General features: G+C 41.8%; 1 protein-coding gene across 5 annotated transcripts in view; it reads left to right on the top strand.

Annotated features, from left to right (window-relative positions):
* Positions 1-3,901: 3,901 nt before the first annotated feature.
* The window catches only part of LOC115389686 (protein ALP1-like), a 55,092-nt gene continuing 45,270 nt past the window's right edge, over positions 3,902-13,723 (top strand). For all 5 annotated transcript variants that reach the window (XR_003931615.1, XM_030093219.1, XM_030093218.1 and 2 more), the window contains exons 1-2: positions 3,902-4,051; positions 11,647-11,946. Coding sequence is in view for 1 of the 5 variants with exons in the window: in XM_030093219.1 (XP_029949079.1) it covers positions 4,015-4,051; positions 11,647-11,946 (337 nt within the window). In the remaining 4 variants the exon portion in view is untranslated. The remainder of the gene's footprint in view (positions 4,052-11,646; positions 11,947-13,723) is intronic.

Raw genomic sequence — 13,723 nt, 5'->3', positions numbered from 1 at the left:
CTGTCTGCTTCAGCTGATTCCTCTCAGTTGCCACACAGCTTCTCTGTGATCAGGAAATGTTAATATTTTCTTCAAAGCTAAATAAACTTTTCTCATTTTATTTTTGGTGGTTAATCTCATGGCGATTTTGTTTTTGACTTTATTTATGTGATGTCCTAACCTGTCCTGTTTTGATGGCGTTCCTGGAGCTCGGCCTCCAATCGGAGCCTCACTGCTCTCATCACGGCCTCAAAGAGGCCACAACTCAACACAACAACACACAGAGTCCACTGTCCAGGTATGATGAAGATTCTTATTTTTAGAATTTTAACAATTATTGGAATGAGGTTCTTTGAGTTTGATGTTCATTCTTTTTTTTTTTTTTTTTCTAATGTTGGTTGAAAAAAATTACCAGAAGCTTTGATTCTCAACAAATATGTTTAACATTTTCCTCTTCAATCACTGAGCTGTGATCCTCCTCCTGATCTGGACCGGTGCCTCCATCAGACCACTGCCAGCCTGCTGGACTGCTCAGACCAGCTGCTGTCATTTTTAAATGTACCACGATATGTGAGTAGAAGAGTGTTGGCCATCATGTCTTTTAGTCTACGGTTTAGAAAATAATGTAGAGAATGGAGAGACGCCCTGGACAGAAGCATCCTGGAAGCAGAGCAGAACCTGCACTGGGTCTCTTCAGGAGAAACTGAGACAAATCATCAGACCTGGAGCAGTGAGGTGAAACAAATGAGTGTGCAGGAGGAGGAGTGAGCTGATCCCTGCAGAATGTCTGAATCCTCTCCACTTGCAGCTCTGGACACACACTGTTTACTCTGAGTGTGTGTGTGTTATATCCTCTAAAAAGATTCACTGTCCACACGTGAAATTGCGTTGCTTGTCTTTTAATAAGTCAAAAAAACAACATGCCTCATAACTCGGAGATTCCATTCTCATGCTCTTCTTCTCTATACTGCACACTGCACTGAGCTTCTAACAATCACAATGCGCCCTCTGCTGGATTGACGGTGGTATTGTTTTGCAGGCGCTGCTGAACTACAAATAAACACTGCCGAACATAATGACGTCAATGGATGCACACAGTAGCAACTGTAAATATGTAAATCTACCAAAACAGTTTAATGACTTATTACGATACTACAGTGTGCATGTGGCTCAGTGTTATTCTATGTTCTCCAGTTACAAGACATCCTCAGTTTACTGCTGTTTACTGAAGAACCTTTATGGAAAAATATGAATAAACAAATCAATCACTGCAGCAGCTGAAGAACATCTCCACTGTCGTCACTGTGAGCTGCTGGAAAATGTCTTCACAATCAGAGCAGGCTGTGTGGTCTTTGTTTCAGAAACCATGTGAAAAGTCTCCCAGCTCTGGGTGAATTTCAATCTGTGTGATGGTTCGATTCTGTAGAGCCAGCAGACAACCAGGAGGGGGTGCTATGAGTGTGGGGGAGCAAAACATGATGGGAGAAGGTCAGACTCGTGTTGTGATCATGATGGTCTTCACTTGTGTTTACAGAAACATTCCGACCTGCTCAGGGAGGAATATTTTCCTTCAGTAAACTCAGCTGCAGCTCTCTCACTGCTGCTGTTTCTGAAGCTCAGTGTTTCTCAACATGTCTTGTCTGTTCAGGCTGCTCACGGTGCTGATTACTCAGAGAGATCCGCATCATCTCAGATGCTTGTCTATAAACTGCTTTCTGAATAAATGTTTATCTGCTTCAGAATGTGGAAATATTTTACTGAAATTATTCCATCTTGTCTGTGACCTTTGGTTTGATTTAATCTGATATCTGAATGAGAACCATTGTGAACACAGAAAGCTTCTGTTGTTCAAGGTTGTTTTTATCCTGTTCATATGAACACTCCCTTACCTTAATGGGGAATAAATATTTGAGCAGATTAACGACCAACGATTTACCTTTCCAGACAGCTGCATCGGTTCAAAGTCCAACTGAAAGAGGAAGCTTTTTAAACTGTAACCCTTCTTTTCATCCCAGTGGTCACTAAACGTGAACGCTCTCAAAGGATGTAGCAAATTCTTTCACCATATTGATTTCTTTTTATTATTATTATTGGGGGAAAAAGGTGGCCTGACTCTCCAGAATGATCCTCTTTTATTCTGCTAATGTGTTCATCCATGAGAGCCTTCTTGCTGGCTTGACTGCTGTCTGCATTGAGGTTGTTTTGTGGTTGACGTTTCTACATTTTCACTTCTGTTTCCATTTTCCACCTCCCAAATAAAAAGCCATTAAACAGAAGCCCTGGTTTACCGAGTGTCATGTCTGCTGCTGCATTTCGTTTCCTGACTGAGTCCAGCAGGCCTGTGGCCTCTGGAGCTTTGAATATGAAAAGTTTAACAAAACAGGTACAGCGTCAATGACACAACTGAAATTAGCTCAGCTGAAAATGAGTGAAACATTTATACGTAACCCTCCAGTGTTGCTGATGGACACCAATGAGATTGAGGTGATGTGGAGGCTTGGACTAGCCCTGTACTACACCCCTGAATCCAGTGAATGAATGAATGAATAAATTAAGGTATAATTTTAAAGAAAGAACCAAAGAAAGCTCAAAGTGCTCAGAAAGGAATAAATAAATCCCAAATATTAACAAACTAATTACTCCAAAATAATATTGGAAATCTAATATAAAAGAAATAAAAACCTGAGAAGGAACAAAAACCAGCATTTATTTTACAGGCTGCACCAAACGCAGCAGGTTTGACTCCATGAATGAAGTCTGAAGAGTCACAGTGAGGAGCTGCAGGCTGCATGAGAACGCTGCTCTGCGGTGGGCTCTGGTAGAAACTGCTGCTGGTTTGGGGAGAAGCTGTGGGTTGAAGATGCTTCTGATGACTCATCTCTGTTGCCTTGTGGTGAAGTTCGAGGCCAAAGACGCGCAGGTCTGCTTCTCCGTAATGGAACACCAAGAGCCGTTTTCGACCCACGGTGGTAAAAAGTATGTTGTGGTTTCCACAGAGAGCAGTGCATCTGTCACCAGCAAGAAACATGAAACTTCCTGCAGTTTGTTCTGAGAGCTTTCAGTGTTCAGTTTACTCTTCTGTGTCTCGTGACTGCAGCTGAAATGAAGGATTGGTAATTCTAAATAAAAGACTTCCTCAGCCGAAGAGACAAGGCATCTGCCTCTGCACTTCCCTGTCCTTTAATATGCTGTTTATCTAAATAAGGATGCAGATATAAGGTTGTTGAATGAATCAGTCACTGATTAGGATTTTGGAGTGAATGCATAAAAGTTAACAGGTTATGATCAGTGTGGTCAACCAAGAACCTGAGGCAACAGAAACAAGGTTTTGAACGGCTAAAATAAGCACAAGTGCTTCCATCCCAAGTATAGAAATCAAGAGAACAGGAAGAAACAAATAGCTGGTGGCATAAAATGCAGTGGACAGCATGAAGCCACAGGTGCTGCAGCTTTGTTGCTCTGAAATTATTGACAATATTTGGCAAATTAAAGATAAATGACATTTACTCACAAAAAATTCCCTCCAAAACCAAACTGGTCTCAGTTCCCTCTCTCTCTCTCTCTCTCTCTCTCTCTCTCTCTCTCTCTCTCTTTAGTATTTAATAGTTTTTCTGACTGAGCTGTTTTCAAACTGCTCACTTTAATTTCTCTTCTTCCTCTTTGTCTCTCGTCCTGCTCTCAGCTCCTCCTCCACTGAGTTTTTACAACCAAGAACTAACAAATAATTCTAACAAAATAAAACCCAGCCAGTCCTGGATTGTCTGGAGTTTCCAGTCAGATATTTAAATGTTCACTGGAGAGGAGAATGGAGCACATTACAGTTATCCATCAATTGATTTTCTGTCTCTTGTGTTCTACTTCCTGTTTCCTCACTCCTCCCTTCATGCTCCACGAGGCTCATATTTCCTCTGCATACAGTCAACAGGCTGCTCTCTGGGTGGTTTCGTCTTGTTTTGGAGGACTTTTGGATTTACAGCCTTTCTGCGACCCTCAGTTCTTGCTGTGAACTCGTCATGTTTTTGAATAATTAACTCGATGATGGATCGTCGATCGATCTTCTTCCTCTCTTTAGGTGAGTTTTTGGTCCAAGCGTTTTTAATCTGAGAACAAAGCAAAGAGCCTCCAGTTTCCCTCTTCTGAAAGACAGAACACACACCGACTGTTTTTATAGAATAATCGAGTCAATAGAAGCTTCAGAAGGTGCACAAAGTCAAACAAATATCAATAAAAATGATGATTTTTAACACCTATTCATTCTGCTCATTCAACTCATTTATTTTATTAAAGGCATCACACAGATCCGGATCTCCTAATTAAGAGATAAGGTGTGTAATTTAGTGAATGCAATGCGCTTCTATAGTTTACTTATCTTTTGGCATGAAAGTAAATGCCAAAAGCCTACAAATTATTTTTGCAGTATTAAAACAATAACAATATGATTAAAATACAATAAAAAAAAACAGAAAATTAATTAGAATAAAAGTGAAATAACATTAATCAATTGATTTACAAAAAAAAAAAAAAACTTATCGCAGACGAAGAAGTGGTCATGTAGTGATGCTCTGATGTTCACTATGGAGGCTAAAATAAAGCCATGCATCAAAGGAATGCCCAAAAAATATTTTGAACAGCTGTCCACTGCAGTGACCAGTATACATGAACAGTTTAGTGGCCTTGTGGAAGAATCATTTTAGTCTTCCCAAAATGAAATAAATTAATAAACTATTGAAGAAATAGATGCACATTAAATGGTTACTTAAATGTGTAATTACTTAATCAAAATTAAACACTTCATTGTGAAATTAATTGGTTATAGTACCAATTTGTTTAATATGTCTAAAAAAATCTTCCAATTATTTCACTGTTAAATGCAGTATTTAATGCTTCAGTGTTTCAGCACTTCATGAATTTATTTTATTTGTCAAACTCAAACATCAAAGTCAGAGGGCGGATCTTTACATTGGTTGCCCTGCACATCAAGCGAATACATGGATAGTGGAGAGCTGCTGAACACACTCAGATACACTTGGTGGCGCTGTTCTCGAGCGTTCTGATGGAAACACACAGTAAATACAACGTAGTAAATACAATGGATTTTTCTTTCGTGAGTCTCCCACAGCGTTCCGAAATCCAGTTCTGAAGATTTCAGTGAGTTCAGCAGGACGTCTTCATAGTGAACATTTGAAACAGGATGTAAATGTGATTGGTCCAGGCTGTCACATGACGTGGAAAGAGGAGGCGCTGTGATAGGGCAATTTATGCAAAACTTTAACTCGTGAAATAAAATGAACAGATGATTTATGTGAAAGTCAGAGTCTGGTGAAGCCAGCATGGTTGATAACATGAGTGATAGAGACCAGAACATGTTCTGAAACCAGCTGCGTTATGTGTTTACTTGCACTATGAAAATCTACATTTGTGAATGACCCAACTCTTTTTGAACCCCGCATCATCGCCCCTTGCTGGAATTTCCCTGGCATTAAGCTTTTTGCACTTCCCCATTATCTTTGTTTTAACAGCAGAGTTTGGCGCTTGTGTATGACGGATGCAAAAGCATCTGTAAAGAAAGTGAATGTGAGAAAGAATATGTTTTACCTTTTATTGTTCAAACCACAATCTGAAGAATGAGGGAATATCTCCTTTCATGTCTTCCATAGGACATAAAACGTCGAAAATGTTAAAGGACCTATATCATGCAAAATCTATTTTTTTTTAAGGTTTTTAGCATGCCCCAAAGTTGAATTCCCTTAAAAACCACCCCCAAAAAGTTATTTGCCTTCATCCACGCATGTCTGAGTAATCTCTTTCAGTCTGCTGCTCTCTACAGCAGCCCCTCCCTTTGGGTAGAAAACAGCTAGTTTGAAACTCTTCAAACCTAAGTACGTCACAAAAGTTGAACTCCTCCCCACCACTCTTCTCCCACCCCACCCCACAACACATGCACTGTCCTCTGACCAGCACGCAGCTGATTCGCATTTTCCACTGAGGAACAGTGAAACAGAGCGTTTTCTCTTCCGGGTTTCAAAATTAACCTCCGAAAGTCCTTTATTTAACACAAAATGACTTTTCCTTTGCGCCAAAAATAAACTATTACCATGTTAATGCCAATAATAGGGTTTAGACGAGCTAAAAAAGCATGATACAGGCCCTTTAAAGCATTGAAAAAGCAAAATCCTATGAGAGGCAAGTCTGTTTATGTTTGGTGTGGGAAACATTTCTTTGAGGATAAATGATAAAATTGGAAAAAAGAAAAAAACCTTTCAAGTTGCCATTTCAACAGCTTATATAAACAGTGGTATTGCAGCCTAATATGCATTCACCAGATTGTCCACAGCAAACATCAACATGTTTCTATTGCAAAAAAGTGTTTTGTAAGCTGTTTCATAATGTTGGTTAAAGAAGTCATAAGACGTCTAATTAGTAACCACACTTCAAGCCTCTTGTATTTTACTCAGATGAACAAGTAGAGATGACATTTGAAACAGAAGAAACGGCAATGATTCACTTTACAGCCTCCAATGTACAGCAGCCACCACGGGGCTCGTATTTACTGAGTGCCTGAATAAAGTGAAGACACCACACTATCATGCTGTGGGCCTCTCTGTTGGTTTGGATACTTTATTGAACAAAACTTTGTTTGAAGCGGCTTAAAACCAAGGGGGGGACTGGGTCCTGCTGGTTGAACCACCTTATCTGCTGCTTATCTGCACTTTAATTATGTGATGCTGCCTGAACTTTTGAAAGGTGGAGATCACTAAGGTAATCAAACAGTGGTGATGGTTGTCGATACCATCTTGTGTCTCAGTGAAGTGTTGATCGGTAACATCAGTCAGGTTGGCAGGTTGAGGCGTGACGCTGAGCAGCGCCGAAAGGCAGAGCATGTCTGGCGCAGTTGTGAAATGTTATTTCTCGGCATTTGGTCATTTGATTTCATGAGATGGAAAAACTGAACGCAGCAGAAAAGTCCAGCATCTTTCACGACTGACTGCAGTGAACTACTTTAGCGATACTCCACTGTACCAAGACGACAGCGCTGTTGATGCAGGTCTATAAAGCGCTGAGTGCAAATCACAGTGAAAGCTTTGTGAAAACTGAAAGTGCTGAGAGTGTGTGGATCACGAGCTACTTGTTTGTCACACAAAGCATAAAGTCAAATGTTTTCAGTTTCACAGTTGAAGAAGAAGAAGTCTGTTAGATTTTTTTTTAATTTTTTAAAATTTTTTTAAGTTAAAGCGACACTCAGGAACTTTTCAACCTTAAAACATTTTAATATCTTTTGTGATGATACATCGACTTACAACTAGTTGAATGACCCCTCTGTCGCGGCCTGAGGGCGTCAGTATTGCTTTCACTTGGACTAAGCAGCTGTGAGGAGGGTGGCAGGAACCCTGCTCACTAAAAACCTCCAAATGTGCGAACTGCTTTACGGCATGCGTCACATCATGATATAACATTGTTTAGCCACCATTAGATTCATGACCTCGTCGTTATCCATCCTTCACACAGCCACTGGAAACAAATGTAGGCGAGTTCAGTCCGACAGCATCCCACCGGGAGCAGCATTTTACCACGCCACGCGTTAGTCCTCATGGGAACTGTGGTATTCGTTCAGGCAAAACACTACCGCTTTGTCCACTGGCGCCGCCAAAATCAACGGAAACTGAAAGTTCCTTAGTGTTGCTTTAAAAGAAACCCGAAGAATAAACTCAAAGCATTTAGTGAATTATTTCAGACTTCATGAATTCACCCATATGCTAAGAAAGACAGATCTATTTCTCTATCAGATGCTTCTGGAGCTGCTGAGTTGATGTTGTTCATTTTTAGTGGTGCTGTTGTCTTCAGAGAATCAGACCGGATGTGCAGATGAATCACATAGCAGACAGACCACTGGAGTCTGACCAGAGACATTAAACCACTCAGACTCTGACTCAGCAGGAAGGAACATTCTCTCAGTAGCAGGAAGAGACTCAAGACACAAACATGCTGCAGTGGAGTCATGATGCACAGCTGGTGAACATCAGGTTTCCATCACTGAGAGGAAACACAGGGAGCACAACACCACACAGGACACTGATATGAAGGAAAACATCCAACACAACTCAGACATGAAGCCTGGACCCCCTCTGGAAGAGGAAGTAAAGGTTACGTTGAAAATTATCCACCTATTGTTACTGGTTTTTCCAAAAATAGTGAAAAAAAAAAAACATTAGTGGAAAAGCTAGAAATTCGAAAAAAAGCAGAAAATTTGTAGAAAAGTTTTTACACTTGGAGGAGGCGGACTTTTCTGTGTATGGATAAAAAGAAAGTTTGACTTTTTGCTAGGAACAGATAAACAATGACTGGACCGGATATCAGGTCACACGTATAAGATGCAGCCCCCCCAAATAATTACAAATATTGAATAATGATGAAGTGCCCCACCTTTGAAATTTCCCAACAGCCTGTCCAGTGGATTCAAGATTCAAGATTCTTTATTTGTCATTGGTCAGTTTCCTGGCCAGCGAAATTGCAGCAGATACACTACAGTGCACAAAATTATAGCAAATAATACACAACTATAAGTGAAAAATGTCAACAGTAGTGAGTAGAGTGTTCGATGATGTTTGAGGAGAGGGACTATATACAGAGTAATAAATAATGTTAGTCGGCTGTTTGTCTAAGGCAGCTGGATCATAGGGTAAGGCATTGCACATAGGAATAAATAAATAGTTGGTAGTGCACATAGTAATACGGATACATGAGTGGTGGTGTTCATATTGCTCGTGAGAGAGATGGTTCACAGTGATTTATGTCGGAGATATTCATGTTGAGTTCAGTGTTCTAATTGCCCAGGGGAAGAAGCTGTTTTTGAGCCTGTTTGTTCTGCTCTTGTTGGATCTGAGCCTTCTTCCAGAGGGCAACATGCAGAACAGGTAGTGGTTGGGGTGGTGGAGATCTTTCATGATTGCCTTGGGTCTGGTAAAGCACCTGGAGTTGGCGGTAGTGTCGACCTTCCCTGCTGTTCTTGTGACCCGCTGCAGTCTTCTTCTGTCAGCCACTGTGCTGCCAGCAGACCACACAGAGATGGCATGCACCAGCACGCTCTCAATTGTGGCCCGATAAAAAGATACCAGCAGGTCTGTCTGCAGCCTGTTCCACTTCAGGACCCTCAGAAAGTGGAGCTGGACACCAAAAAATGGGAGTAGACGGTAAAATGACATATATTTGGGGTTACGAAGGTCCTGAAATATTTCTGGAGTTCATAAATGAAGCAAACATTAATGTGCCTGTTTGTTTTGTGGCAGAGAGACGGTCTCTGAAGAAATGATCTCATGGCGCACTCTCCTCTCAGTAACCACAGAATAATAACAAATGGAAACACGCACAGAGTTGCATTTTCACTAAATTCGTTGAACTATTTCGCAATAAACCTGACTCATGTAACAGAACACTGAGAGCATGAACCATGATGAACCATCAGCTGGATCCATGTGTGACCAGTTCAGGCTATCATGGACTCGAACAGAGGACCCAACCACAGGACACAGCAGAGACAACTTTTGCTCTTTATAAAACAGCAGACAGTCTGGACTAGGGCTGAATGATATGGGCAAAATTTCATATCTCGATATCTATGCCAGATATCTCGATATCGATACGATATATTACAATGGATTCAGTGAAAGTTAAGCATTTTTCAGAAAAATAAAAACATCATAATACAAAGGATGTAAAAAAAAATGCAGGTTTATTTATGAGAACTCACTGCCACGACCACCAAACTCGTATGTGCCGGTTCTGCAACCGCCCTCTGCCATCAGCTGTCAACCAGTAAACGAGGTTTGTGGTTGGCGGACCTTACCTGTGCATGGGCAAGCTTACATGCAGGGCAAGCAGGGGAAATCTTGGTATCGTTGATTTTGAGAAACTAATGTCCTGAATGTTCATATCGCGATATCGATATGATAACGATATATTGTTCAGCCCTAGTCTGGACTGTGGAACTTCAACTGAAAGCTTGATAATAAAGTGAAGACAGAAGCAGCAAAAAGGTCACATACTATAATCGCAGCTGCAGGCTGCTGATATTGTGTGTGAGATTTTGATGTAAACAGCAGTTTCTCTGTTGTGACTGTAAATCCATCCGTTTACTGTAAACACAACCTGCTTTTCGCTTGTCTATCATAAACTCAAACAGAACAAAGATATAATTAATTCAAAAAAAATTATTTAATGCAAATTAACTCCCAGCTTCAGGTATCATCACTCAGAGAGAGCAGGCAGACAGAAACAGACTGAAATGGATCATATTTATAAGTTCACCTCTCCTGACGGAGGATTTTCTTCTCTCAGACATGAAGAAAGTTCTTTGGTCCACTTTGACCTGCAGAAGTTTCCAGGCTGATGGAGCTTTTCTGACAATCTGATTCAGTTCTCGTTAGCTTGCAGCTAATGTTCCTTCTAGGAGTGTAACGGTATTTGTATTCGTCCCGTACCGTCACGGTACGGGGGTCACGGTTCGGCACACACAATCACACGACGAATACACCAGTGAGTAAAAAAAAAAATTCCAACCTTAGATGGCGGTAATGAGCCTAAAAGCTGCCGGCAACCACCATTATCACAGAAGAAGAAGAAGTAGAACAAGCAGGTCCAAACATGAACAAACAAAGAAGAAAGTACAAGCGGAATGAGCGCTGCAGCGTGTGGCGGAGCGGATTAAACGGGAGAGTATTTGTTCCTCGTGCGTTCCCTCATACGGAGTGACGTGTGACGTGCCAGTAAACAGGAAGCAGCACAGTCAAAAAACCAGCAGAGAACGGCACGGTGGTGGAAAAACACTTTTTTAATACAAAACCCCGACATAAAAAACATTGGAGAGGCGAGATGGAACCAAATCGCGCAGCAGCGAGTTGTATAAAGAGCTCCATAGCAGAATACGAGCGATCGCCGGCTGGTTCCTAACTGGTTCCCGTGTTAACGAATGACAGCGGAGGTCTGTGTAAACACATGCTGATTACAGCAGTTGTTAAAGTAAGACTCACAAAAGACTTTAAACGTATACACTCACTGTAACTGTCGATAACCGACGTTCGCCAGAACGACTAGATGTTTCAGTCATTATTGGTCACAAGTTAACATGGGCACCAGTTAATTCGAAACATCAGCATGCGGTGCAGAGCTCACACCGAGACGTGCTGCTCCGCACGGCGGTGCTGCGGTCAGGGGAGCAGCCGCTCCTTCAGCAGCATATCATGGAGATTTTGGGACATTATTTGAGCAGATATCAGCAGATAAAAACTCTCTGCTTGGCGCTGAGGACTGCTGCTGCAGAGAGGAAGACCTGCAAGTTCCTCGTGAGACTTTGTGCGCATGTCACAGGGTCCTTGTAAACGAGGATTCATCGTGGATGTTTTGTATGCTGTACATGAATACACTGGCGTTTAATACTATTGTTTACAATCGGATTGAAAAAACACCATGTAAACTGGGCCAATAATGTGTCGCATGGGAAAGCTTGGGAAAAATGTTCTGGTGCATTTGTGAGCTTTTTTTACTTTTTCCCCACTGTACCCAAAAACGTACCGAACCGTGACCCTTACACCGAGGTACGTACCGTACCGTGGCTTTTGTGTACCGTTACACCCCTAGTTCCTTCTGATGAGTGAATGTGTTTTTATTCCACAGTGATAATCTCTGCTGCTGCTGATCCACTGAAGACCCTGACAGCATCTGTTGGAGGAAACATCACTCTGCCCAATGCTGTGAAGGAGGAAGGATTTCTGTTATATGAAGGAAATAATTTAGCTCTGGTGTACGAGAAGAAACTGAAGATATATGAAGAAAATCACAAGGAGAGACTTCACTGGAACCAGAACACAGGATATTTTACTCTCACCAGGCTGCAGAAAAATGACTCTGGGATCTATAAAGTTGACTCGAAGGAAGGAAGACGTGCTTCAGTAGAGTATGAACTGATCGTGTACGGTACGTTGGATTTATTCTTCTTAACTTTGATCTGTGTGTTCATGTCTGTGTTATTGTAGTGTTAGAATTAAAGCCGCAAGCGGCATTGGTCGGGACCGAGCCTCCCCGCCGGCCAGCGACTGAGACATCCACCCACGAACATGAAGCTGTTAGAATCTGTCTTCCATTAACACAGAGTTGTTAGCATGTCCCATCCGCTAACATGCAGTTGTTAGCTTCTGTCATCCACTAACATGGAGTTGTAAGCAGCTCGCATCCACTAACATGGAGTAGTTAGCATCTCCCATCCACTAACATGGAGTAGTTAGCATCTCCCATCCACTAACATGGAATTAATAGCATCTCCCATCCACTAACATGGAGTAGTTAGCATCTCCCATCCACTAACATGGAGTAGTTAGCATCTCCCATCCACTAACATGGAGTAGTTAGCATCTCCCATCCACTAACATCGAGCTGTTAGCATCTCCCATCCACTAACATGGAGTAGTTAGCATCTTCCATCCACTAACATGGAGTAGTTAGCATCTCCCATCCACTAACATGGAGTAGTTAGCATCTCCCATCCACTAACATGGAGTTGTTAGCATGTCCCATCCACTAACATGGAGTAGTTAGTTTCTCCCATCTGCTTTTGAGAATCACTGAATGAAGGCAATCAGTGGCAGAGTTTGATTGACAGCTGCTGTCATCTGTGTAACTGCATGCCATATATGGGGCATGCCCATATATGGCAATGTGAGTTAGAGTGGAGAGAGGAGAAAATAAAAGTCTTTTTTGGGGAAACAACTGCTCCTTGTTCCTTTGCTGTTTGGCATAACTGAACAAAAAATATCACGTTTGATAGGAAAATTTGTTGTCTTTCAGTTGGTGAGGCTTTCAGAGCAGTCAGACTTTTAGTTTGGACCACAGACGCCTCAGCTTGTGAGAAGCGCGAAATTTTTCCCCGTCCGGCTCCATTATAACTGAGAGCAAAAAAAATGCAGAGCGCACACCTTTTCTTACCTGTGTAAACATACAAATATCATAATAGTTTCCCTACTTGTGTTACATCATCTTGTTCGGGAGAACCTGCTGGAACTTTGCGTGTGCTCGGTTTGTTGATAGGAGTCACGCTTTAGCCGCAGTCGCCACTTGTTCGAGGTGCTGAAAAAAGGCGACTTTTTTCCTTTTTTCCCCATTATAACGGATGAGGGCCGGAGCAAGGCAGGATTTCAGACTTCAACTTTGTACGCAAATAAAATGCACACCGTTAGACTTTTGACAAAGTTGTTCACAACTTTTGTAGAGAAATTTGTCCTCTTTCACGTCGCGTGACTCTTATGTCTGTATGACAAACGGTCTCGGAGGAGATAATTTTTTCGTGAGGAGTGATTTTGAGCAAAATTTTACTTTGAAAGGGAAATCACGGACTTCCTGTTGTATTTAGGTCAGGGGTATCAGCGCGTGAATTTTAGATCTCGATGAGACGAACGCGTCAACGGTTTGATCTCTCTACGACATTCCTACGGACCTCGGCATCAATTTTACTGTTTCCAGGTGGCGCTAGAGAGCAGATGGGGTCAATTTTTCCATTTTATCAAATGTTTTGCCGGTCAGGATGTGTGTGCCAAATTTGGTGAGTTTTCGTGCATGTTCAGGGGGTCAAATTGGGGTTTGTTTCCGCGTCGGAATAATGATACAGAAACAAACGGACGAAAAACAATAGAGACCTTGCCCTCCGGGGCTCGGTCCCTAATTATCATTCACTGAGCTGTCAGCACTGTGGGTCAGTCTG

This window comes from Salarias fasciatus, chromosome 6 (assembly GCF_902148845.1).
Source record: "Salarias fasciatus chromosome 6, fSalaFa1.1, whole genome shotgun sequence".
Lineage (NCBI taxonomy): Eukaryota > Metazoa > Chordata > Actinopteri > Blenniiformes > Blenniidae > Salarias > Salarias fasciatus.
Note: the sequence above shows the minus strand (reverse complement) of the source record. Positions and strands in the feature narration are given on the sequence as shown.